Source organism: Jaculus jaculus, chromosome 18 (genome assembly GCF_020740685.1).
Source record: "Jaculus jaculus isolate mJacJac1 chromosome 18, mJacJac1.mat.Y.cur, whole genome shotgun sequence".
NCBI classification, from domain to species: domain Eukaryota; kingdom Metazoa; phylum Chordata; class Mammalia; order Rodentia; family Dipodidae; genus Jaculus; species Jaculus jaculus.
This window is the reverse complement of record NC_059119.1, coordinates 10519214-10545690: the sequence shown is the minus strand read 5'-3', so window position 1 is coordinate 10545690 and position 26477 is coordinate 10519214. Positions and strand designations below refer to the sequence as shown.

Sequence of the window (26477 nt, the reverse complement as noted above, 5' to 3'; positions counted from 1 at the left end):
AAAGCCAAAAGACCCAGGTTCAATTCCCCAGGACACATGTTAGCCAGATGCACAAGGGGGCGCATGCATCTGGAATTCATTTGCAGTGGCTGGAGGTCCTAGGGCCCATTCTCTCTCTCTCCCGTTTCTCTGTCAAATAAATAAAATATTTCTTAAAAATACCCCCAATCCAAGTTTACATATTTTTGTTTAGAATCTTCCAGTTTTCAGTTACCTTCATTGCTTTTGGATCAAGTTTAGACCAATGGGTAGGAGTAGAAATTTCCTTAGCTTCGCCATCATCCTTCTCTTCTTCATCCTAACATACAAAATTAAGAAAATAATTACTATTCTGAAACCTTAAAATATGAGTAATTTATTCTTAAAAGTCTGTTGCTGATCTGTGCAAGGTCACAAATGTTTCAGATTGTCTTCTCCTAAAGTTATTATTTAGGCAAGTCCACGTACATACATTCTACCACTTTTAACTGATCACAAAGACACTCATCAGCCAATCAAAGCCAGATCTGTGAAACACAAAAGGGTGATCAATTACAACACAAGGATATCAGGGATGCACAAACACTGCCGGTCTCCACTAACCACACAGTGTGTGATCTTGCCCCAATTTTCAAGCCACCCAATGGTTTAGTCAGACCTTTGAAATGTGCCAAAGACGTTGCCACATAGCCTGAAATTTCAATTCCCTCAGACTTGTGGTTGTCCAATTTCAAATATCCATGACTAGAACTGATGACCGTGAAAGAGAAAATTTTTAAAATTTTAGAAAATGGCATAATGTTTAAAATGGCTTAATACTGAATCTTGCTCAACAACTGGTCCCAGATTCCAGCAACTAGACCTATGATAAAAACAAAATTCTGTGCAATTTAAGCACATTCTTTTTCCTTTGAGGTCTCAGCACTCTTAAAAGTTAGCATAATAGACAGGATTTTTAAGAGAAAAGAAAATGCAGCTATACTGCTGAAAGCTGGATTACCAGTCGCTGTTACCAGATATGTTCCTCCATGTGTGTTTGCTATGTAGTGTGTGGTGTGCATTTGTGCCTGTGTTCCTGTGCCTGTGAGAAGCGGAAATAGAAAAAGGGATTAGCGTTCAGTGCCTGTTCTCCATCAGCCTCCTTGCGTTCACCCTGAAGCTTCTCGACCAGCTGCTGCTTGTATCCTCGGGAGAGGGTTTCCCACTCTGAGCGGGTGGGAAGGCAATGCCAAACATCCGGGAAAAATAAAACCACTGTCTCCACATGAGCTGGAACTGTACGCCCCTTGTGGGTCTCCTCAGGGCGATGGTAGCGAATCTCTGCAAAACGGTACCTGTTGCAAGGGAAGAAGCATGTTGGAAAAAAAATCTAAATACATTTTAAAGACCCTAGTTCACTTGTAGCACATCAAGTAAAGAAATTTTGCTGCAAGAACTTGAGGTTGGTCTAAAGAAAAAAAAATTATAGAAGCCATAGTTCCTCTTTTGGTAGATTTGTACAATATTTTATTGGTTGAAACAATATGCTTCACAAAGCATTTCAGATTGATTATAGAGCTACCCATCTTTTAGACACACCTGAAGAAGCTGGATAGCTGCTCAGATTTCATGTGCTAAGAGAGAATATTCTCAATTAAATTATAAGAAATATACAAAATACACAGGACAAATAAGCCTCAAGAGAAAATATGGCTGAACAAAAATAATCAGCAACTACATCATTTTGTAACAAAAGAATTATAATGAAATGAAGTTCTCTCTTGACGATCTTCTCCAGCTATACATGAAATGAAAAGAATTTTCAAAATACATCCAACTTCCAAAATACAGCATAATAAAAACATTTAAAGTAAATTTTCAGTGCATCATGATTAGTTCTTAATCCACTTTCCCCAAACCACATTTGGCACCAAATAATGTTTTGCTACAAATGGGGATATTTCTTTTGAGATTACCTGCATGATCAACGTTGCTAAAATAAGGGGAGAGGCTGACCGACAAGAAAGTCTAAATGAACTAGTGGAGAAACATTTCTAATCAAGAAGTGAATTCGTGCTTACCACTGTGTGCACACACTTAGGTCAATGCCTGTCAGAGCCTTACAACAACGAGTAGCAGTCTTAATCAACACAGACGGGTCTTTCTCTGGGTCTGGGCCATCCAACAAAGGAGACCAGTGGCCTCCAATAGCCATGGCTTCATCCTTGCCTTTCATGCCCACTAAAAACTAATCCAAAACATACAATTATTTACATATATTAAACAGCCAGTCAAATTACAAATTAATACGTGAAAAGGAAAGGTACAAACCTTTCCAATATCATTTTACTACCTCTGGTATCTGTCAGTCAAGGAAGAGTTCAGTTCATCATGTTCCACACTGCATTTCAGCAATGGAATAGGATTTACACATCATAACTCATCCTCTTAAAATATTGCATTAGCATTCTTTTAACAAGGGAAAATGTAATTCAAACTTAAGCAGCACCCAAAACACTCTAAAATCCCTAATTACCAAGATTCCACTAGGCTCCATGTCTAAGGCATTAAAATAACAGCTGAACTAGTTAGATACAAAGTTAGATAGCCAGAGTATTTTACTTTAATAAAAAATTTTAAAAAGTGAAACTTTTAAAATTTTATGTGTACACAACAGGAACTAGAGCAAGTACATACAACCTAAGGTTAAACATAAATGTTTCATTTTACCTTAACAAGTCTAGCAGGATGCTGAAATCCATCTCGAAGTTCTTGTGGGTCTTCAGCAAGTGCACATGACTTATGATATAAATCTTCCATACTAGGGCTAGCCATCAGCATTACCTATTATAGTCAAATAATTCAATCCTGTCAAAAGTCTAAAGTAATGTAAAAAGAATGAGAAGTACTACAAATTAACCTCATATATTAGATATCTGACTTAAAAAAAAGAAAAATGGAATGCAAAATGCTATAGAAAAAAATGGTTTAAAATGCCTCATTAGCTTTAACTTTTAAGGGACAATTTTTTAGATCAATGTCTGAAAATAGAACAAAACTCACTATAAACAATACAGCAAATAATACCATGAAGGTTAATATTTAATGCACTCAACAAGTTCTATTTGAGGCCTACAGGAAGTCATAACTTTCAATAACAATTTCTTTACATTTCTGAGGTTTAAGGTATCAAAACTACAGCCACTATTTTAGTTTAAAAGATAAGACAGAGAGGTTAAATTATTTAAATAACCATAATAAAATTAAGCAAACAAGAAAATTCAGGTCTTTTCTATAATAACCAGTTTCAAAGAATAAGTCCATATACCATCTTATTATAAACTTGCTAAGATGTTTCAAGTATGAATCACAATGAATACAAACCTTTGCACTGTATAAGTGGTCAGCATCTGGTGGATCAAGAACAGCCATATTTTTTTCTAGGGACTCTACTTCTCTGTGCATTACATAGAAATTGCAGTAATTTCCCAGTTGAAATGGTCTTGACAAAGGGAAAGCATCCACCCATGTAAACTGAGCATCAAAAAAGTCACTAGGAATATATAAATTCTGATAACGGCGCCTTAGTTCCATCATGTCACAACTAGGGCTGAAAAACAGACATAAGTACTTAATAAACGATCTTAAGACTAAATATTATACAATACAAATATTCACTTAATTCTGAAGCCAAATACATAATCTGTCACATTAAAATGCAAGCTGAAAATGGGCAGATTCAAACTGGCATACTCACAGCATTAGATAAATGATACTTAAATGTTTACCTTTACTTGACTAGTTTTTGTGTGGAGCTTGAGAAGACCCTTAGAAATAAAATAACTGCCAATAACAACGCCAGAGAAGATCTGAACAAAAGCAGTGCTGCCTTAGTTGGAAGCATACATTATTTGATAACATTATAGTTCATTTAAAAATGCACACAGGCCGGTCGTGGTAGCACACGCCTTTAATCCCAGCACCTCGGAGGCAGTGGTAGGAGGATCGCTGAGAGTTCGAGGCCACCATGAGACTATATAGTGAATTCTAGGTCAGCCTGGACCAGAGTGAGACCCTACCTTGAAAAACCAAACAAAAAAAGAAGAAAAAATAAATGCACACAGGGCTGGAGAGAGGGCACTTGCATGAGAAGCCTAAGGACCCATGTTCGACTTTTCAGATCCCATGTAAGCCAGATACACAAAGGTAAGCACAAGGTTGCACATGTCCATTAGGTGGTTTAAGTGTCTGGAGTTCGACTGCAGTGGCTGAGACCCTGGTATGCCTATTCTAACATTAAAAAAATGTACACCTACCTCAGCCTCCCAAGTGCTGGGATTAAAGGTGTGTTTCATCACACCCGGCTTCTTTCTTTCTTTTTTTTAAACCTCAGACGAAGAGTGTCACTAGCCCAGGCTGACCTGCACCTCACTCAGTAGTCCCAAGCAAACTCACAGTGAACCTCCTACCTTTGCCTCCTAAGTGCAAGGATTAATGGCATGTACCACCAGGCCTGACCGATTTCATTTTTGCTAAGCATAACAGATCACTGGAAGCAGAGAAGCTCCATTTTCTAAAAGGCCAAATTGTCTGTTAAAAGCATAAATTGGGCTGGGCGTGGTGGCACGCACCTTTAATCCCAGCACTCAGGAGGCAGAGGTAGAAGGATCACTGGGAGTTCAAGACCCCCCTGAGATTACACAGGGAATTCCAGGTCAGCCTGGGCTAGAGTGAGACCCTACCTCAAAATCCCCACCTCCACCCACCAAAAAAGGCACAAAGTGGGGCTAAAGAGATGGCAAAGCAGCTAAGGCACTTGCCTGCAAAGCCTAAGCCTAGGTTCAATTCCCTAGTACCCACATAAGACAGATGCACAAGGTGGTGCATGCATCTGGATTTCATTTGCAGTGGCTAGGTATCCTGGCATATCCATTCTCTAAATTTTTGTTTCTGATAATTAATAATAAATGATAATAATAAAAAATAAATAGTACAAAGTAGAAAACCATGCATGGTAGCACAGCCTGTCATCTCAGTACTTTGGATGAAGAGGCAAGAGGATTGGAGTAATGGTGGCCAGGGCTGTCTGAAAACACCAAAGAAGAAAAAACAAATAGAAAAAATAATTGGAAAACACAAAAAAATATAAAATATAAATGTAACTATTTATTAGAATCACAGAGAGGGAGATACAGAGAGAGAGGGGAGGAGATATGATGGAGAATGGAGTTTCAAAGGGGAAAGTGGGGGAGGGACGGCATTACCATGGGATATTGTTTACAATTATGGAAGTTGTTAATAAATAAAAAAAGTAATGTGTGAATTTTCCTATACCAAAATTTATAAAGTCCAATTTTGCCCTGAAGGGGTAAAATCTATAATAAAACATAAAAAAATACAGTAATTTCTTTAGAAAATACTTTTATTTACTTATTTTCAAGCAGAAAGAAATAGGAGAGAAACAGAATGGGCATAATAGGGCCACTAAGTAACAAGTAAAATAAACTAATTTATTAGATCTAGCACTTAAAGTAACATCTCAAAAGCTACTATTATGAATATTAACATTATATTATACTTTGTAAAATGTAGAAACTTGCTCTTCTCAGGTCACTGAAACATACATAGCTACTTGTGCCTTTGCAAAACAGCTATGGACACAGCTTTTCTCATTGTCCTGTCAATTTGTCTTTCCATCTGTTCTCATTATTAGTAGCTGCACCCCACCCTACTACCTCACTAATTATGGACAAACCATGATTGCTATTGGAAGTCAAAATTACAGTAATCCTGCAAGTTAATTCTGCAAATGAATCTCAGAAATTCCTGTTAACTTATACCTGACTTATGGAAGGTTTGTTTGCTTATTTTGACTTTTTGTTTGTTTGTTTGTTTTCCCGTGGTAGGGTTTCACTCTAGTCCAGGCTAACCTGGAATTCACTATGTACTCTCAGGACAGCCTTGAACTCATGGTGATCCTCCTACCGCTGCCTTCTGAGTACTGGGATTAAAGACATGCACCACCATATGTGGCTGTAGACTTTGGTTTTTAAAGGCTGAGTAAGAGCTGGGAAATGGCATAACCTCTAAACCAAGGCCCCAGGTTTGATTCCCCAGAGCCCATGTAAGCCAGATGTACATGGTAGCACATGCATCTGGAGTTCATTCATAGTGGTTAGAAGCCCTAGCATATCTATTCTCTTTCTTATAAATAAATAAAAATTTTAAAGGTTGACTAATTCAGTGAAGATACACGTGTAAATTGTACAGCTCTGAGTACATATAGTATACCATACTGCCACCTAAACCGGAAGCATGTGTGTCACCATTGTATACAATGGAGTATTTATCTTTTTGAGCTACCAATAAATCTCAACCTTAAATGATTGTAAATTTAAAAATATCTTGAGAGCTTGTTTGGAGGTTCTAGCAGGGGAGTGCAGCTACTTATATACCGTTGATCGAAGACTGGTAATATGATGGAGAATGGAATTTCAAAGGGGAAAGTGTGGGGGGGGAGGGAGGGAATTACCATGGGATATTTTTTTATAATCATGGAAAATGCTAAGAAAAATTTAAAAATATATATCTTATAGGGGACGACTCAGAAGATATCATAGTGCTGGAAAGAAGTGACTGGAGTACTGACTAACATCTCAATTACACCTTCCAAGGCTCAGGGTCTAATGAGGAAGAGGTGGCAGAAAGAATGTAAGAGCCAAAGGAAGGGTAGGACTCCTTACAACGTGCTCCCCCCAGACACAAAATGACCTGGATATCCAAGACCTCACAGTGCCTGACACTACCTACACAGGACCATAATAGGAGGAAAAGATCATGATATCAAAACAAAATAGTGACTGATTGAGAGGGGGAGGGGATATGATGGAGAGTGGAGCTTCAAAGGGAAAGTGGGGGGGGGGGAGGCATTACCATGGGCTGATTACAATCTCATGAGTACAAGTACCTCCAAAAACCAAAAAAAAATCTCACTTATCAGCGAGCGAGCGAGCGAGACACACACACACACACACACACACACACACACACACACAGAAAATGGGTGTACCAGGGCCTCTAGCCACTGCAGATGAACTCTAGATGTGCCATTATGTGCAACTGGCTTATATGAGTTTTGGGGAGTCAAACCTGGGTCTTTAGGCTTCATAGGCAAGCACCTTAAACATGAAGCCATATCTCCAGGATTTACTCACCAATTTATTTTACTGTACTACAGTTGAATCTAGGGCCTCATATATGCTAGGAAAGCAATCTAAGACTATTGACGAGCTACAACTATAGCTCACTGGTACTTTGTTAAATAATTGCTATCATAAATGAGTATACACAATTATCCCCTTATAGATCTAAATTACAACTTCCAATATGATTCTTGAGCTGATATATAAAATATAAATGAAGTTTACAAGAAAAAAGCCATCACAATTAACACCAAACTACACAAAATAATGGAAAGAAAATATTACCTACCAATCTAAAGAAAACTTTGAGAACTGCACTGTGTACCGTGGAACAACACGCCGAACTCTGCGAGGTGACCGTTCTCTCTCCCTCCGGGGCGATCTCTCTCGGGAACGCTTCCTCTGAGGTGATCTTTCTCTTGATCTGCGTCTTTCTCTTTCCCTTTCACGACTTCAAGGAAATACTGCTAAAATTACTAACATTTTTTGGTAGTATGGAAGGTTGCTTTCTATTTCTTGGAGACAGGGTCCTTTTTTGTAGCCCTGGCTGGCCTGTTACTCACTATGCAACACAGGCTAGCTTCAGGTCTTGAATTTACAGGACTCCCCCTGCCTCAGCCTCCCAAGTGCTGGAATTACAGGTGTATACATACCTCAGCACCCACATTGGAACAGTTCCTTAATGTAATAATTATACTAAGTAATTTGGCAATATTCCAGATTTAACATCTTAAAATTGTGCAAGAAAGCAAGCATTTTAACCATTCTTAAATATACAATTCAGTGACAATAATACATTCTTTTTTGTTGTTGTTGAGGAAAGCCCAAAAGACTGACCTTTTTTACCCTTTTTATATGAAAGAAGGGGCGGGGGAGAATGAACGAGAGAAATGGCATGCTAGGGTCTCCAGCCACTGCAATCAAACTCCAGATGCATGCACCAGCTTATGAGCATGTGCCACACTGCACACTTGCATCATCTCGTGCATCTGGAATAGTGGGACCTATAGAGGTGAACCTGGATTCTTAGGCTTCACAGGCAAGTGCCTTAACTGCTAAGCCATCTCTCCAGCTCTACATACACTTTAAAAAATAATATAAATAAGCCGGGCGTGGTGGTGCATACAGGTGCATCTCAGCACTCTGGAGGGAAAAGTAGGAAGTCACTGTGAGTTCGAGGCCACCCTGAGACTACATAGTGAATTCCAGGTCAGCCTGGGCTAGAGTGAGACCCTACCTCAAAAAATAAAACCAACCAAGCAAACAAACACACAAAAAATAATAGCAGCCAGGCATGGTGGTACAGGCTTTTAGTCCTAGTACTGGAGAGACAGAGGTAGCAGGATTGACATGAGTTAGCCATGCTGAGACTACATAGTGAATTCCAGGTTAGCCTGAATAAGACCTTAGGGAAAAAAATAAATTAAATTAAATTAAATTAAATACAAACCTACCTTCGGTCGTCTTTTCTGTTTGGCATTTGATCCACCCTGTCATTTCTTCCTGAAAATCTTGATGGTGGATCTAATCTTCGTGCGGGTTGTGGCTGTGAAACTATACGAACAGGAGGCTGCAATAAGCCAGCTATAAAGGGGGGGGAGGGAACGACAACAAAAAAACCTTGTTTAATAAAATCTACCAACAAGACAAGAAAAGACAGCTTACACCCCATGTAAGGGAGCCCAGGTGAAACCACAGAAGATTTGGCACCATGAGCAAGAGTGCTCGGCAACCTGGGCCAGGGTGATGGAGACAGATACTGAGGACATTCAAAATGTATCAAAGCACAAATCCAGAAGCTTCTGAGAGCTATAAGACCTTTTCTCACAAAAAAAAATGAAAAAAAAAAAGATGAATAAGTAAATAATGATTTCCATTCTTTTCTCTACAAGATTTTGCATAGTCCATAAATGAAATTCCACATCACTTTTTTGGTTCTGTGTAGATCTGTGTAAGAATATATGCATGTGTGTACTTGCATGTGGAGGACAGAGGACATTCTCAGGTGCCATATCCCTTTCTTTTCTATTCTTTTATTTCTATCTTTGAAAAATATTTTTTATTTGTGAGCACAGAGAAAATGGGGGGTGGGGTGGGGACGACACATAGGTATACCAGGAACACTTGCCGCAGCAAATTAACTCAACACATGAGTCACTGTCTGTCTGGCTTTATGTGCTTACTAGGGAATTGAACCCAGGCCGGCAGGCCTTGCCATTACAAGCAAACATCATTAACCACTGAGTGAGGTAAGCTACATTGACTTGCCAGTAAGCCCAAGGAATCCACCTGTTGCTGCCTCCCCAGTACTGGGATTGTAAGTGCACAGGACTATACCAGGTTTTTTTTGGATAATATTTATCTGCAAGAAGAAAGAGAGAAACAGACAGAATGGGCATGCTATGCCCTCTAGCCACTGCAAACAAATTAAGTTGCAAGTGTCACTTTATACATGTGCTTTTATGGGAGTTTAGAATCGAACCCAGGTCATTAGGTCTTTGCAGGCAAACGCTTTAACCACTGAGCTATCTCTTCAGCCCCCCACACCAGCTTTTTTGACATGGAACCTGGGAATCAAACTCAGGTCCTCATCCTTGCATGACAAACACAGTACTAACTAAGCTACCTCTTCAACTGCTCTTGTGGTTTATAAATACTTCTGATAATTTGATGATTAAAAACATTTTTCTGGCCTAGAGAGATGGCTTAGCTGTTAAGGTGTTTGTCATACAAGTCTAAACACCTAAGTTCAGATCTTCAAACCACACATAATAACTGGAAACATGGCAGGCTTCTATAATGCCAGTTTGCCTACAAGAGGGGAGCAGAGAGCCAAACAGGGTGGCACATGCCTTTCATCTCAGAACTTGGGAGGCAGAAGTAGGAGGATCATCATGAGCTCAAGGCCACCCTGAGACTACAGAGTGAATTCCAGGTCAGCCTGGGCCACAGTGAGACTTATTTAAAAAAAATAAAAGAGGGGCTGGAGGGATGGCACAGTGGTTAAGGTGTTTGTCTGCAAAGCCAAAGGATCCCAGTTTGATTTTCCAGGACCCATGTAAGCCAGATGCACAAGGGGAACATGCATATGGAGTTTGTTTGTAGTGCCTGGAGGCCCTGGCATGACCATTCTCTTCCTTGCTCTCTCTCTGCCCTTTCTCTCTCTCTCAAATAAATACATAAAATATATTTTTAAAAAAAGAGGGGAGCCAGAGACTGAAGAATTTCCAGGGACCTTGAATGGAACAGTGAACAAAAATAGATCTTGGGCTGGAGAGAGGGCTTAGTAGTAAAGATGCTTGCCTGCAAAGCCAAAGGACCCAGGTTCAATTTCCCAGGACCCAAGTAAACCAGGTGCACAAAGTGGTGCACACATCTAAAGTTCATTTGCTGTGGCTGGAAGCTCTGGTATGCCATTCTGTCTCTCTCTCAAATAAATAAATAAAAATATTTTTAAAAATTGATCTTGCAGTCTCCATTGTGGCACACACCTTTAATCTCAGCACTTGGGAGGCACAGGGAGGACTGCCGAGAGTTTGAGGCTACCCTGAGAATAGAGTGAATTAGAGATCAGCCTGGGCTAGTGTTGAGACCCTACCTCAACAACAAAAAAACAAGCAAAACAAAAAAAAAAAACAAAAAACCACCTATCTCGAAAAGCAAACAAACAAAAACAAAAAAACAAAAGCCTTGCCTCAAGCAAGGTGAAAGGCAAGGAGAGACCCTAAGGTCCTATGTGCATAGTACAGATGTACTCCCATACATGTGAGGGCACACATACACCAAATGAATTAATAAATAAACATATTTTTTAAAGTATACATTTCTTGGACATTGTGGTATACACCTGTAATCCCAGTACGCAGGATGCTAAGGTGGGAGGTTGCTATGAATCTGAGTCTAGCATGTACTAAATTGTGAAGCCCAGTCTCAAACTAAGAAGCAAAACAAAAAAGATGGATCAGTCACAGTTGATATGTTTATAATCTCAGTACCCGGGAGGTAAGGTAGGAAGATCAAGAGGTTCAGGGTCATCTTGAGCAAATTCAAGGCCAACCTGGGCTACATGAGACCTTAAAAAAACCCTAAAGTAAAGCTGGGCAAGGTGGCACACATCGTTAATCCCAGCACTTGGGAGGTAGGATACTCACAGTGAGTTTTGAGGCTACCCTGAGAATACATAGTGAATTCCAGGTCACCCTGAACTAGAGTGAGACCCCACCTTGAAAACAAAACAAAACAAAAAAACCTAAAGTGCAATAGCCGATGTGGGTGGCACTCAACTGTAATCTTAGCACTCAGGAGGCTGAGATAGGAAGACTGCCATGACTGCAAGGCAAGACTGACCTACATAGTGAGACCCTGTCTCAATCAATCAATCAATCAATCATTAACATAATAAGTATAACGCAAGCAATTTGATGGCCATTAGGTTTAGGAAGTAAGAAGCAAAAGACAGTGGGGCATGGTGGCCCACACCTTTATCCCAGTACTTGGAGAGAGAGGTAGGAGGATTGCTGAGAGTTCCTGGCCACCCTGAAACTACACAGTGAGTTCCAGGTAAGCCTGGGCTAGAGTGAGATCATACCTTGGAAAATAAAATAAATAAATATGTAAAAAGACTGGGGTAGGGGGGTAGCTGAGGTAGAAGGATTTCTGTGAGTTCAAGCCCAACTTGAGACTAATTCCAAGTCAGTTTGGGTTGAACAAGACCCTATCTCAAAACAAAAACAAAACCAAAACCAAACAGGCCTGGGTGGAGAACACACACCTCCAAATAGCTACGAAGGACATTCTATTCTAAGTATTCAAGCTTCCTTTCACTTTTAACAATTAAAGATATATAGTCACTTGAAATAGAAAACAAACATACATTACATGCAATACCTTTCTGCTGTGGCTGCTGTAACAAGGGCTGTGGCTGAGTCTGCAAGAGCGGGGTAATAGAAGCTGCTGAAATCTGTGCCTGGAGGAGAGACTGGGGCTGGGGCTGAGCCTGAACACCGAATGTCGTCTGTGGTGCAATCGGCTGAAGCACAGCAGGAGGAGTCTTCAGTAAAGGCTGGGTTTGGGACTGATTCTAAACAGAAGAAAACAACTGGCTTTAAAAAAAATAGAATTCTCTGCAAGAGAGAAAATTACCGAGTTTCTGTAATTATGTACCTGATTTGGTAGTGTCTGAATTCTTTGTGCATTCCATTTAAAAGGCATATTAGGATTATAAGTAGCTTCAACCAATACTCTGTCACCCACTTGGGGAGTTTTCCCTTTGACAGCACTGGAAAAAGAAATTGATTTAAATACCAATACAGAAGGGACTCCTCCAAAAATGATTTTATACACAACTAAAACAGACCTGCCTTCACCCTAAATATAGTTAGTACTTTAAAGGATAACTGAAAGGGAATTCTGGTAAGCTTTTGCAAAAGTATGTTAATGCTAGACGCATTTATAGCCTGAGCATGTTTCATTTTTTTTTGTTTGTTTGTTTTTTAGAGGTAGTAGGGTCTCACTCTGGCCCAGGCTGACTCAAGGCTATCCTACCTTTGCGTCCTGAGTGCTGGGATTAAAGGTGTGTGCCACCACACCCAGCGCATGTTTCACTTTCTGAATGTAAACAAGGAGGTTTGATGTTTAAGAAACACTTTTCCATCTCATAATTAAATGTACCCTTCCACCTGTAGCACTATGACTTTTACTCTTTGCTTTTTAATATTTATTTATTTATGAGAGAGAAAGAATGGGCACTTCAGGGCCTCAACCACTGCAAATAAACTCCAAATGTATGTATCACCTTGTGCATCTGGCTTTACGTGGGTACTGGGGAATCAAACCTGGATCCTTAGGTTCTGTAGGCAAGAACCTTAACCACTAAGTCATCTCTCCAGACCAGCACTACAATTTCCCAGTTTCGAGGAACAACAAGAGGAAGCATTCATCCACTGAGCTAAATCTAACCCCCAGCACTAGGACTTTTAATACCCAAGAGCAGTATTTGCTTTTGACCTTGAAAAGACATATGGAGAGAATATGAAAAGCAGGAAATACACAAAATTTAGTAAACTAATTAATTTCCCTAAGGTAGCACTTTTAGGGAAGTTCATTAGAAATATTTAACAAAATTGCTATTTCCTGTAACCACTACTAAGCTACAAAAGTACTAGAGAGAATACTAATAACGTCAATAATGTGATTCAACACAGTTTACTATTAAAATATGCTTTACTTAGTACTACAAATAACAGAGGGCTAGAGACACGCAGCTCAGAGGTTAAAGGCACTTGCTTGCAAAGTCTGATGGCCTGGGTTCAATTCCTAGTACCCACATCAAGCCAGGCGGATGAGGGTTGGGAAGATGGCTTAGCGGTTAAGACACTTGCCTGCAAAGCCAAAGGATCCTGGTTCTATCCTCCAGGACCCATGTAAGCAGATGCACAAGGGGGTGCATGCATCTGGGGTTCATTTGCAGTGGTGGAGGCCTTGGCATGCCCATTTTAGCCCTCTCTCTTTCTCTCTCAAATAAATAAAATTTTAAAAGAAGTTGGATGAGCCAGGTGTGGTGGCACACACCTTTGGAAGGCAAAGGTAGGAGGATTGCAGTGAGTTCCAGGCCACCCTGAGACTACATAGTGAACTCCAGGTCAGCCTGGGCTAGACTAGTGAAGCCCTACATGGAAAAACCCAAAGCTAACAAACAAAAAAAGAATTGTGAATATGGAGTACATTTGCAGTGCCAGGAGGCCCTGGGGCACTTATACTCAATCTACCTCTCTGATGAAAACATAAAATTTCAAAAGATTTATAAGCATAAGAGCTGGAGAGAGAGCTCAGTTGTTAAGGCACTTGTCTATGAAGCCTAAGGATGCAGGTTGGATTCCAGTATCCACTAACCCAGAAGCAGAAACCAGCATAGGCATGTGGATTTTTTTGAGAGAGAAAGAACTGGGGTACCAGGGCCTTTCAGCCCATGAATGAGCTGAAAATGCATGCGCTCCCTTGTGCACATATGTGACATTGCACACTTGCTTCACCTTCAATGTGTCTGGTGGCTACATGGGATGTGGAGATTAGAGTGTGCCTTAAAAACTGAATGCTCTCTCCAGCGGCCCCCGCCCTGTCCACCTTTATTTTTGTTTTTTGCTTTTCAAGGTAGGGTCTCACTGTAGTCCAGGCTGACCTGGAATTCACTATGTAGTCTCAAGGTGGCCTTGAACTCATGGAAATCCTCCTACCTCTGCCTCCCAAGTGCTGGGATTAGAGTCATGCGTTACCATGCCTGGCCTTTTATGTGTTTTGCTTTTTTTCCGGGGGGGGGGGGGGGGATCTGGAGTTCTTTTGCAGTGGCTAGAAGCCCAACAACAAAAAAAATTGCTTTAGGGCTGGAGAGATGGCTTAGTGGTTTAAGGCGCTTGCATGCAAAGCCAAAGGACCTAGGTTAGATTCCCCAGGACCCATGTAAGCTAGATGCATGTAAGCCAGATGCACAAGGTAGTACATGCATCTCGAGCTTATTTACAAAGGCTGAAGGCCTTGGTGTGCACATTCTCTCTCAAGTAAATAAATAAAAAGTGTGTGTGTGTGTGTGTGTGTGTGTGTGTATGTGTATATACATAAAAGAAATCCGGGCATGGTGGCACACGCCTTTAATCCAAGCACTAGGAAGGCAGAGGTAGGAGGATCATTGTGAGTTCAAGGCCACCCTGAGACTACATTGTGAATTCCAGGTCAGCCTGGGCTAGAGTGAGACCCTACCTTGAACCCCCCTGCCAAAAAAAGATAGCTTTAATCATATTCTCCATTAAATATACAAACATTTTTGATGAAAATTTGTAAGTTCAGTAAGATAAAAAAAATTACAGCAGACCAATAAACTTTAGCATGATTAACCAACTGCTGAACGTGGGCAAGAAGTAATATCTCCACATTTAAGGAAGTTTACCTAAGCTGGAAAAATACATCTTCATCCACAAATCCAAATGTGTCATGTAGCTTTGTAACCACGCCCGTGAAAACACGCTGCTTCTGAGGTTGAGTTTGTTGCTGACTGGACCTTGGCGTTGGATATGACACAGTTATCTGTGCCGCAGGCTGTGGAGTAGACAGGCTAAGGCTTGTGGGCAGAGCAACAGCTGGCTATTGAACAAAAGTAGTATCACATTAGGGAAATGACTAGCAGTGTCTAAATGGTAACAATGAATATAAACCTGGGCACCGCTGTAGCATGCCTACAGTCTCAGCACTTGGGAGGAGAATGAGGCATGAGGACTGATCACCGTAAGTTTGAGGCTGGCTAGGGCTACATACTGAGATTCAGAAAAGCCAGAGCTACAAAGTTAAGGTGCTCATAGAATGTTTTGCTACCATGGGCAGAGAGCTTTGTATTTCATCCCTAGCAATGCATAAACCAGGTATGGTGGCACACACCTGTAATCCCAGCATTCAGGAGACACAGGAAGAAGTGCCAAAAGTTCAAGGTTGGGCTAGAGAGATGGCTCAGCAATTAAAGGCAGTTGCTTGCAAAACCAAACTGCCTGGGTTCATAGTATCCATGTGAATTCAGATGCAAAAAGAGGCGCATTTGTCTGGAGTTTGTTTACAGGTAGCAGGAGGTCCTGGCTTGCTCAAACTCACTCTCTGTCTGCATCTTTCTCTCTTAAATAAATAAACAAATATTTTGCCCAGCATGATGACCAAGTATTTAGGCATAGTAGCACATGCCTTTAATCCCAGCACTAGGGAGGCAGAAGTAGAAAGATTGCTTATGAGTTCGAGGCCACCCTGAAACTACAGAGTGACTATAGATCAGCCTGAGCTATAGTGAGAAACTGTCTCAAAAAAAAACAAAAACAAGCTGGGCAAGGTGGCGCACGCCTTTAATCCCAGCACTTAGGAGACAGAGGTAGGACAATAACTGATGAGTTCAAGGATGATCACTGTGAGTTTAAGGCCACCCTGAGACTTCATAGTGAATTCCAGGTCAGCCTGAGCTAGTGAGACCCTCCCTTGAAAAACAAAAAACCCTTTTATTAATAAACTCCAAATCTGCTTTTAAGCTGGGCATGGTGGCACGCACCTTTAACCATAGCACTCCGGAGGCTGAGGTAGGAGGATCACTGAGAGTTCAAGTTCAGTCTAGAACTAAAGAGAGAGGGTGCCAGCTCAGTCTCAGCTACAGTGGGACTCTACCTTGAAAAAACAAAACCACCACCAAAAACCTTCCCATTTATTCCAACTATGCAATAGCTAGGCCTGCAATCGAAACATATAAAAACACAATACTTTTTCCCTGTTTTTGTAATTATAAAGTGTTACATGAATCCCAAAAGGATCTGAATGAAAACTCAGGATAGAAACCACTGTAATCTACATTCAAAAGAAATAAATTACCATCAAACTAACCTGTGTTAAAATGGTCTGTTGGGGTTGCTGTATCTGAAAGAAATTAAAAAACAATCAATCAGAATTAATGATTCAGAGATGATTTATAACAGGTACATTTAGCTGGGCGTAGTAGCACATGCCTTTAATCCCAGTACTTGGGAGGCAGAGGTAGGAGGATTGCCGTGAGTTTGAGGGCTACCCTGAGACTACACAGTGAATTCTAGGTCAGCCTGGGCTAGACTGAGACCCTACCTCAAATCCCCCCCCCAAAAGGGGTAAATTTCCTAGAAGGAAATTATATTATATTATATTTAAAAAACATAATCTTATTTAAAAAGTAGATACTGCTAAACACAGTGGTATACTCTTGCTGGGGATGTGGAGACAGGCTAGCTGGATACCTGGGCTAGTCTCATTAGCAAGCCATGGGCTAAAGAGAATTCCTCTCTCAGTAAGAAGCTGTCCTATGGCCTCCACGTACATTTGTGTATCCACACTGGTAGTAACACACTCATGCACACACAAAGACATCCCAAAATAAGTAAATGTGAAAGCAGTTGCAGAGAAAACTGAGCCCCTGTAGTCATTATAGCACCACTGGGATGGCCTCCCACCAACTTGACCCAACCTCTACCAGCGTCACCTTTGCCCTTAAAGGTGCCCAGCACAGCAAGGATGCTGTCAGGATCCTGTGGGCAAGAGGCTACAAAAAGAAACTGATGTTATCGGTGACAAAGGAATCCTGTCTTCCCTGAATCAGAAACCCTTTACGAATGGACGGGGACCATCCCTGGAGCAGAGGAATAAACTCTCCCTGGACTCCCCAGCGACTACTCTTACAAGGGACCCGCAGAGAAATACCTCACACCCTGCTAGCACCCCAAGCCAATACCCAGGGTGACATCTGCTGGGTACCCTCAGGGATATGTGGGCTGGAGAACCGGGCGCAGACAGCTGTGGACACGTGTGCTGCTGAGCTCCAGCCCACCCTGTAGCTGTGGAGAACCCGCCACGCAGCGCTGCAGCCCACAGCCCTCACCCGCTGCCTAGCCTGTGCATGTTGTCTATCGGTTTTACCCTTGGACAGTCTGTCCTGTACCTTGATTTCTGTATAGACTCTTGTCTTCAGCTGTGGTGGTCTCTTTTTTTTCTTTAATAATTTATTTATTTGGCAGAGGGGGAAAGAGAAAGAATGGGCATGCCAGGGCCTCCAGCCACTGCAAATGAACTCCAGACATGTTCGCTCACCCCTTGTGCATCTGGCTAATGTGGGTCCTGGGGAATTGATCCTAGGTCCTTGGGCTTTGCAGGCAAGCACTTTAATGGCTAGGCCATCTCTAGCCAGATAACCTTTTTTTTTTTTGTTTTTTCGTTTTTCAAGGTAGAATCTCACTATAGCCTGGGCTGACCTGGAACTTACTATGTAATCTCAGGGTGACCTAGAACTCACAGCAATCCTCCTACCTCTGCTAGGATTAAAGGCATGTGACAACATGTCAGGCATAGATAATATTTTTAAAAACTTTTAAGTAGTATTTTTTATGTGGTAGGAGGATGATAGGCTCAATACAAAATACCATCCCAAGTCAGAAAAACAAAAAAGAAACCCAAGAAGCAAAAGCAAAAAATAAAAAAAAACAACTAAATTTGGCTAGAGAAATGAGCTCAGCAGTTAGGCACTTGTTACCAATACATGACAGACCAGGCTCAATTCCCCAGTACCCTTGTAAAGCCTGATGCACAAACTAGCACGTGTACTGGAGTTCATCTGCAGCAGCCCTGATACACCCAGACCCACTCTCTCCCTTGCAGGCAGGGTGGCACATGCCTTTAATCCCAGTACTCTAGAGGATCACTCTGTGTTAAGAGGCTAGCCTGAAACGGCATAATGAATTTCAGGTCAGCCTGGGCTAAAGAGAGAACATAAACCGAAACTTTTCCTAAATCTTCTAAAGTTTCATAGGTATGAATGCCTTGAAGGAACAAATATGCATGTCTATATACAGTTTCAATGTGTGCGTATGATCTGAAACATTTTTTGGTACTGGAATTGAACCCTTGGCCCCCAAACCATCAGTACCTATTGCCAAGTTTCTTAGTTGCCCACCACAATTAAATGGTGACATGTCTGTTACAGGGGAAAACAACTACTCTCTGATTGGATTTTGAGGCCCACTCCTTGAGAATTCCTGCCTGACACTGAAAGCTATTCTCACTTTTGGTTAGAGAAGCTTCTCTTTTCAAATGGGAGTCATTACTGGAATGACTAAAAACTCATTAAAGTGCTGAAAAGTGACAGGAGCGTGTAGCACTGAGAGATCTCTATCACAACCTCCAAAGCTCAGGGACCACTGCAGAAGAGATGACATAAAGAATGTAAGAGCCACGGGAGGGAAGAGTACTTTGCAATACTGTCTTCTAGACACAAAGTGGCCATGGCATTCATGACTTCAGAGTGGCTGATGCTACCTACACAAGACCTGCCTCATAGGAGAAAAAGTGTTGACATCAAAATAGAAGCAAGCCTGGATGTGGTGGCTCACACCTTTAATTTCAGCACTCTCTTGGGAGGGCGAGGAGGAAGGATCACTGTGAGTTTGAGGCCAGCCTGGGCATACAGGATGAGTTTCAGGTCAGGCTGGGGTAGAATGAGGCCCTACCTTGAAAAAAGAGAGATAAGATAGAAAGACTAGTTGGAAAGGGAATTCAGTGGAGGGAGGTTTGGCGAGGGAGGAAAGGAGAGTGGTAGAAGGCACTATGATCATGGCATACTGGGAATACACTGGCATACAGGAAAAAGGAGGCTTTAAATTTAATATGAAGTCTAATTGAACAGAAAAGGTTTAGACGTTCCAGAGGGTAGCATACATCCAAACACTGAAAACAGAATGGCTCTCAACAGATTGTCTTCAACATCAAGTTTTAGAATATTTTTTAACTCTTTCACTTTGAAATACAAGGTTTTTCCTTAACATTCCCCATCCGTTCACAAAGAATTCAAATCACACTGGGCTGGAGAGATGGCTTAGTGGTTAAGTGCTTGCCTGTGAAGCCTAAGGACCCTGGTTCAAGGCTCGGTTCCCCAGGACCCACGTTAGCCAGATGCACAAGGGGGCGCATGCATCTGGAGTTCATTTGCAGTGGCTGGAGGCCCTGGCGTGCCCATTCTCTCTGTCTCTATCTGCCTCTTCCTCTCTCTGTTACTCTCAAATAAATAAATAAATAAATAAATAAATAAATAAATAAATAAAAGAATTCAAATCACACAGTAAGGTAGATGACAGGAAAACAGAAGTGTATGAAATGAATTCTGGAATAAATGGCTACGTTAAAATTAGTTCTTGCCGGGCTGGAGAGATGGTTTAGTGGTTAAGTGCTTGCCTGTGAAGCCTGAGGACTCCAGTTTGAGGCTCGATGCCCCAGGACCCACTTTAGCCAGATGCACAAAGTGGTGCATGCATCTGGAGTTCCTATGCAGTGGCTGGAGGCCCTGGTGCACCCATCCTCTCTCTCTCTGTGCCTCTTTTTCTCTCTGTCTGTTGCTCTCAAATAAATAAATAAAAATAAAAATAAATATTTTTAAAAAATTAGTTCTTGCTGGGCATGGTGGTGCACACCTTTAATCTCAGCCTTAGGAGGCAGAGGCAGGAGGATCATTGTGAGCTTGAGACCAGCTGCAGGCTACTTAGTGAATTCCAGTTCAGTCTGGGCTAGAGTGAAACTCTACCTCAAAAAAAAAAAAAAAAAAAAAAAAAAAGGCAGTGGGGGGGAGAGGGAGCCACATGCTAGAGAGATGGCTTAGAGGTTAAAGCATTTGCCTGCAAAGCCAAACGACCCAGGTTCGATTCCCTCGGACCCATGTTAGCCTGATGCACAAGGGGTCGCACACATTCTCTCCATTAAAAAAAAAAATAAATAGAATATTAAAACAGGAATCACACACTCACAAACAAATGAAAAAAAAAGTTGTTAACATGGAAAATATAAACTAACCTGTTGTTGCATACTATACAAGGCCTGCTGAGGTTGTGAATACTGCTGAAAGATTAAACAAAAAAAGATTATTGAAGGATAAGTATGGTTACTAAGTTTTAATCATTTTCAAATACATACATAAGAAAAGCCAAAAATATGTTGCAAAGATGTTTGCTAGATCAGCCACACTTCATCTCAAATTTTAAAAATTGTAATAATTCATACTGTAGAACACATCTATAGGACTGAACTGTCATCAACTAAGGTAAGCAGATGCTCATGGTGATGAATCTGTCTGGGATTTATTTGCGGCAGTCTCTCTCTAATAAATAAACCATTAAAAAATACGGAAGTAGCAGATGGTCATGGTAGCACACACCTTTAATCACAGCACTTAAGAGGCAGAACAGTGAGTTCAATGCCATTCTACTTCGAAAATAATACAAAATTAAATAACAGTGCTCACTCAGGTAGCATATATGCAAAACAGACAACAGCAAATAGAAAACAAACAAAACACAGGGAGATAGTTTTGTCTGCTTATTAGCCTAGATACTCATATTTTATTATCTACGTCATATTAAAACTTACTGAAAACTCACCTGCTGTAATGCAGCTGCAGCAGCTGCAGCCTGTTGCTGCAAAGCTGCAGTTTGTGTTAACTGGTAGTTTGCGGGCGTGGGTGTCGTCAAGCCTGCCGCCGCCAGCGCAGTTTGCTGTGTATATATAGTAGGAGACGCTCCCAGAAGTGACGGCTGCTGAACACCTAGTGCAGCTAACAAGATTAAAAAGAAAAATAAAATCAAGATCTGGCTCTCTCTAGAAATCTTCCATAAGCACTTAATTCTTAGTACCCACATAAAGCCAGATGCACAAAGTGGCGTATCATCTGGAGTTCATTTGTAGTAGTTGCAAATAAATAAAATAAAATAAAATAAAATAAAAGCTTTCTAGCCTTCCAAGTGTTGGCATCAAAGGCATGTGCTACCATGCCCAGTTAAACATTTCTTAAAAGATTAAAAAAAAGGGCTGGAGAGATGGCTTAGCAGTTAAGTGCTTGCCTGTGAAGCCTAAGGACCCCAGTTCAAGGCTTGATTCCCTAGGACTCAAGTTAACCAGATACACAAGGGGGCACACGTGTCTACAGTTCGTTTGCAGTGGCTGGAAGCCCTGGTGCGCCCATTCTCTCTCTCTGTCTCTTTCTCTCTGTCTGTCACTCTCAAAAAAATGAATTTTTTTTTTTAAAGAAAGATTTAAAAAAAAAAAAGGGACTGATATCACATACCTGTAATCTCGGCACTCAGGAGTATGAAGCAGGATTACCACCAATTTGAGGCCATTCAGTAGGTACATAGTGAGTACAAGGCCAGATAAAGAGGGCTACATAGGGGCTGGAGAGATGGCTTAGCGGTTAAGAGGGCTACATAGTAAAATCATGTATCAAAAACAATAGGCAGGGCTGGGCTGGAGAGATGCCTCAGGGGTTAAGGCACTTGCCTGCAAAGCCTAACAAACTGGGTTTGATTCTCTATTACCCATGTAGAGCCAGATACACAAAGTGGCGCATGTATCTAGAGTTCATTTGCAATGGCTAGAGGCCCTAGCATGCACATTCTCTCTTAAGAAAACAAAACAAAAAACAAAAAACAGAAAGCCAGGTGTATTAATGCATGTCTTTAATCAACACTCTGCAGGCAAGAGGTAGGAGGATTGCTGTGAGTTCCAGGTCAGTCTAGGCTAGAGTGTGACTGTACCTTGGGGAGAGGGGTAGGGGCTGGATATAGCTCAATTGAAGTGGTTGCCAATTAGCACAAGACCCTGGATTTGAGTCCCAGCACCACCATAATCCCAGGTGTAATCCTAGCCTTCTAGGAAGGGGAAAAAGGTAAGGGAAAATCTCAAGTTTAATTTCATCTTTGACTTTATAACAATTCAAGGCCATCTCTAAGGGACATGAAAATGTCTTTAATCCTAGAACTAAGGAGGCAGAGCTAAGAAGATCATGAATTCCAGGTCAGCCTGAGCTAGAGTGAGGCCCTACCTTGAAAAACCAAAACACAATTAAGAGCCAGGGCTGGAGAGATGGCTTAGTGGTTAAGTGCTTGCCTGTCAAGCCCAAGGACCCCAGTTAGAAGCTCAATTCCCCAGTGCCCACGTTAGCCAGATGCACAAGGGGCACACACGTCTGGAGGTCCTTTGCAGTGGCAAGAGGACCTGGCGTGCACATTTTCTATCTATCTATCTGCCTCTTTCTCTGTCGCTCTCAAATAAATAAATAAATAAACAAAAAATTGAAAGAAAAAAAAAGTAAGAGCCAAAGGAAGGGTAGAACTCCTTACAATGCACTCCTCCAGACACATCATGACTTCATAAGAAATTCAAGGCCAGGGTTGGAGAGATGGCTTAGAGGTTAAGCTCTTGCCTATGAAGCCTATTGGACCCTGGTTTGAGGCTCGATTCCCCAGGACCCACGTTAGCCAGATGCACAAAGGAGCACACATGTATGGAGTTCATTTGCAGTGGCTGGAAGCCCTGGTGCACCCATTCTCTCTCTGTCTCTCTCCCCCTCTCAAATAAATAAATAAAAATAAACAAAAAAAAAATTTAACAACAACAAAAAAATTCAAGGCCATCCCACGAAAATGCCTTTAATCCCAGCACTTGGGAGGCAGAAGTGGGAGTGTCACCATGAGTTAAAGGCTACCCTGAAACTATATAGCAAATTCCAGATCAGCTTGGAATTGAGACTCTACCTCGAAAACCCAAAATAAATAAAGAGCCAATGGAGGGTAGGACTCCTTACAACGTGCTCCTCCAGACATAAAATGGCCTGGATATCCATGACCTCACAGCACCTGACACCACCTACACAAGACCACCATAAAAGGAGGAAAAAAAACGATGACATCAAAATAAGAGAGAGACTGATGGGGGGTGGGGAGACATGAGGGAGTGTGATGCTTCAAAGGGGAAAGTGGGAGAAGAGAGGGAATTACCATGGGTTATTGTCTATAATTATGGAAGTTGTCAATAAAAAAGTAAATTTTAAAAAATGGACTGTTGTAGCTTATGATATTATTCGAAGACAACAGAATAGAATCCAATGACTGGAAATATTATTATTAACTTAATAACTATGAACACATGTGCCACTTTGTGCATCTGGCTTTACATGAGTATTAAAGAATCAAACCAGGCTTTGTACATAAGTGCCTTTAACTGCTGAGCCATCTCTCCAGCCCCAAAATAATTAGTTTCCAACATATAACAATGCTAGTGTTACCCTCTATATCTTTCCTGTCTAGTATACTAGCCAGCAATCATGACTATCCAATTTAACGAGAACGAAATATGAAACTCACCACAGCACATTTACAGTCAAAAGCTACATGTATTTAGCGGCAGCTGTATTAGCACCACCATGAACATATCTACCATCACAAATTGGTAGTTTTGGTTTGGTTTTGGCTTTCTGAGACAGGGTTTTCCCATGTTACCAGGTTGGACTGGGAGTCACTATGTACCTCAAGATTGAACTCAAGAGTTTGGAGAGAGAGCTTAGCGGGGAAGGTTTAGCTCCCCAGGAACCACGTAAAACCAGATGATCAAGGTAGCACATGCATCTCGAGTTTATTTGGAGCGGATAGAGCACCTGTAGTGACTAGTCTCTCTGCTTCTCTCTTAAACAAATAAATTAAGTTAAAAAAATGTTTTTAAAGATCATGAGCTGAAGAGATGGCTTTTTTAATTTTTAGTTTTGGTTTTTCGAGGTAGAGTCTTGCTCTAGCCTAAGCTGACCTGGAATTCACTATGTAGTCTCAGGGTGGCCTCAAACTCTTGACAATCTTCCTACCTCTGCCTCCCTAGTGCTAGGATTAAAGGAATGCACCACCACACCCAGCTGAGATGGCTTAGTAGTTAAGGCATTTGCCTGCAAAGGCTAAGGACCTCTAGTACCCTCATAAGTCTGATACACAAAGGGCACATGCATCTGGAGTTCACCTGCAGTGGCTGGAGGCCCTGGCATGCTTATTCTCTGTCTGCCCCCCCACCCATAAATACATAAATAAATAAAAAATTGAGGGTGGGGCATGCATGGTGGCACATGCTTTTCATCCCAGCACTCAGGAGGCAGAGAGAGGTAGGAGAACTGTCCTGAGTTTGAGGCCACCCTGAGACTATATAGTGAATTCCAGGTTAGCCTGGGCTAGAGTGAGACTCTATCTCAAAAAAAAAAATAAAAGATTGAGCCAAGCATGGTGGCACAAGCATTTAACCCCAGCACTTGGGAGGCAGACATAGGAGCATCACCATGAGTTTGAGGCCACTCTGACGTTACATAGTGAATTTCATTTCAGGCCAGCCTGGGCTAAAGTGAGACTGTACCTGGAAAAACCAAAAAAAGAAAAAGAAGAATGAACTTGAAATCCCACAGCCTCAGCATATCAAATGCTCTGATTACAGGCATAAATCACCAGGCATAGCTCATAGTATTCTATTTATTGTACAGTGCTGCCATGTCAGGAAAATGTAAACCCTTCATTAAATCCATGTTATTTTGGGTCTGTGTATTTTCTATAATTCCTGGACCAGACACAATATTGCATGTAGCAATGGTCATTATAATCAGGAAGTAAAGGCTACAGGAGCAAATGAGTCAAAGACATTGAATCCAGAAAAATGGAACAGCAAATACAGTGTTTGCCTGCAAAGTGTTAACAACCAGGGATCTATTCTCCAGCACCCACATAAAGCCTGATGCACAAGGTGGTGCAAGCATCTGGAGATGATCTGCAGTGGCTTGAGGCCCTGGTACACCCATTCTCTCTCTGCCTCTCTCAAATAAACAAAGCCAGACTCCTCAAGTGGCAAGTGGTGACCTAAGCCTTTAATCCCAGCACTTGAGAGGCCTGAAGGAGGATACTGAGTTTGAGGTCTGCGTAGGACTCTGGAGTGAGTTCCAGGTCAGCTTTGGCTAGAGTGACAAACCTATTCTTGAAAAACAGAAGCAAAATTAGGAGAGTGTCTGGGAAAATTTATCAGCAGTTAAAGGCGCTTGCTTGCCAAACCTGTCAACTACGGTTCTATTCCCCAGCGCCCAGGTAAAACAGGATTCAACGTGGCACATGTGTCTGTGACTAGAGTTCATTTGCATCACTTCAAAACTCAGTGTTTGAATTTCTGATTTTTTTGTTTGTTTGTTTGTTGTTTTGTTTTGTTTTTCGAGGTAGGGTCTCACTCTGGTCCAGGCTGACCTGGAATTAACTCTGTAGTCTCAGGGTGGCCTTGAACTCACGGCGATCCTCCTACCTCTGCCTCCTGAGTGCTGGGATTAAAGGCGTGCGCCACCACGCCCGGCTTTGAATTTCTGATTTTAATCATGAAAGTATTCAGCTTTTTCAGTAAAATCCTTCATCTTTAATTTTATTTCAACACCAATTTATTTATGTATTGTATGGGTGGTATACATGCAGACCAGGCTGGCCTGGATATGTGATGCTCCCGTGTCATATACCACCACATCCATTTTGGTTTTGTTTAAGGAGCTTTACCTTACAGTTTACAAAGCAGTGCGTTCCCATTTTACTACTATGATATGAGCATGCAACTCGTTTCTCCTGTTATGTCTCTTACATTGTTCTGGAAAAGACTTTTTATCTATAGATGCCATGCACTGAAGAATCTTGTGGGACGCCTTGGCTTTGTGACACGGGCTCTCACTATGTAGTCCAGGCAAGGTGCACACTGCCGCAGTCCTGCTTTGGCATCAGTAATGGGGATACAAATGTGCACCACCACAGCTGTCTAAGGGCTTAAGTACTAATTTGGGGTAATAAAAACTTGAAGAAAGATGGTGGGAAGCTAAATAAATATCTCTGATAATTACGTATGTTAGAAATCATAGGTCTTCATGAGCAGTGAGGGAACTGACCAGCAGTTAATTGAATTATGTGTTAAGAA

The 26477-nt window shown here is 41.5% G+C and overlaps 1 protein-coding gene and 1 non-coding gene across 3 annotated transcripts in view; both read right to left on the bottom strand.

Moving 5' to 3' along the window:
• Ccar1 (cell division cycle and apoptosis regulator 1) overlaps positions 1-26477 on the bottom strand; it is a 55253-nt gene that overhangs the window by 23221 nt on the left and 5555 nt on the right. The window contains exons 3-15 of one of the 2 annotated variants that reach the window (XM_045137538.1): positions 21119-21291; positions 20535-20579; positions 16560-16592; positions 15100-15293; positions 12324-12438; positions 12048-12240; positions 8615-8744; positions 7450-7611; positions 3343-3568; positions 2689-2802; positions 2040-2206; positions 1103-1313; positions 215-298 (exon numbers count right to left, since the gene is read on the bottom strand). In XM_045137538.1, the coding sequence (XP_044993473.1) occupies positions 215-298; positions 1103-1313; positions 2040-2206; positions 2689-2802; positions 3343-3568; positions 7450-7611; positions 8615-8744; positions 12048-12240; positions 12324-12438; positions 15100-15293; positions 16560-16592; positions 20535-20579; positions 21119-21291 (1847 nt within the window). The remainder of the gene's footprint in view (positions 1-214; positions 299-1102; positions 1314-2039; positions 2207-2688; positions 2803-3342; positions 3569-7449; positions 7612-8614; positions 8745-12047; positions 12241-12323; positions 12439-15099; positions 15294-16559; positions 16593-20534; positions 20580-21118; positions 21292-26477) is intronic. The other variant, XM_045137539.1, reaches the window with a different exon arrangement.
• On the bottom strand, positions 2336-2400 carry LOC123455900. The gene has a single exon (XR_006634203.1). It is a non-coding gene; the product is annotated as a small nucleolar RNA SNORD98 (small nucleolar RNA).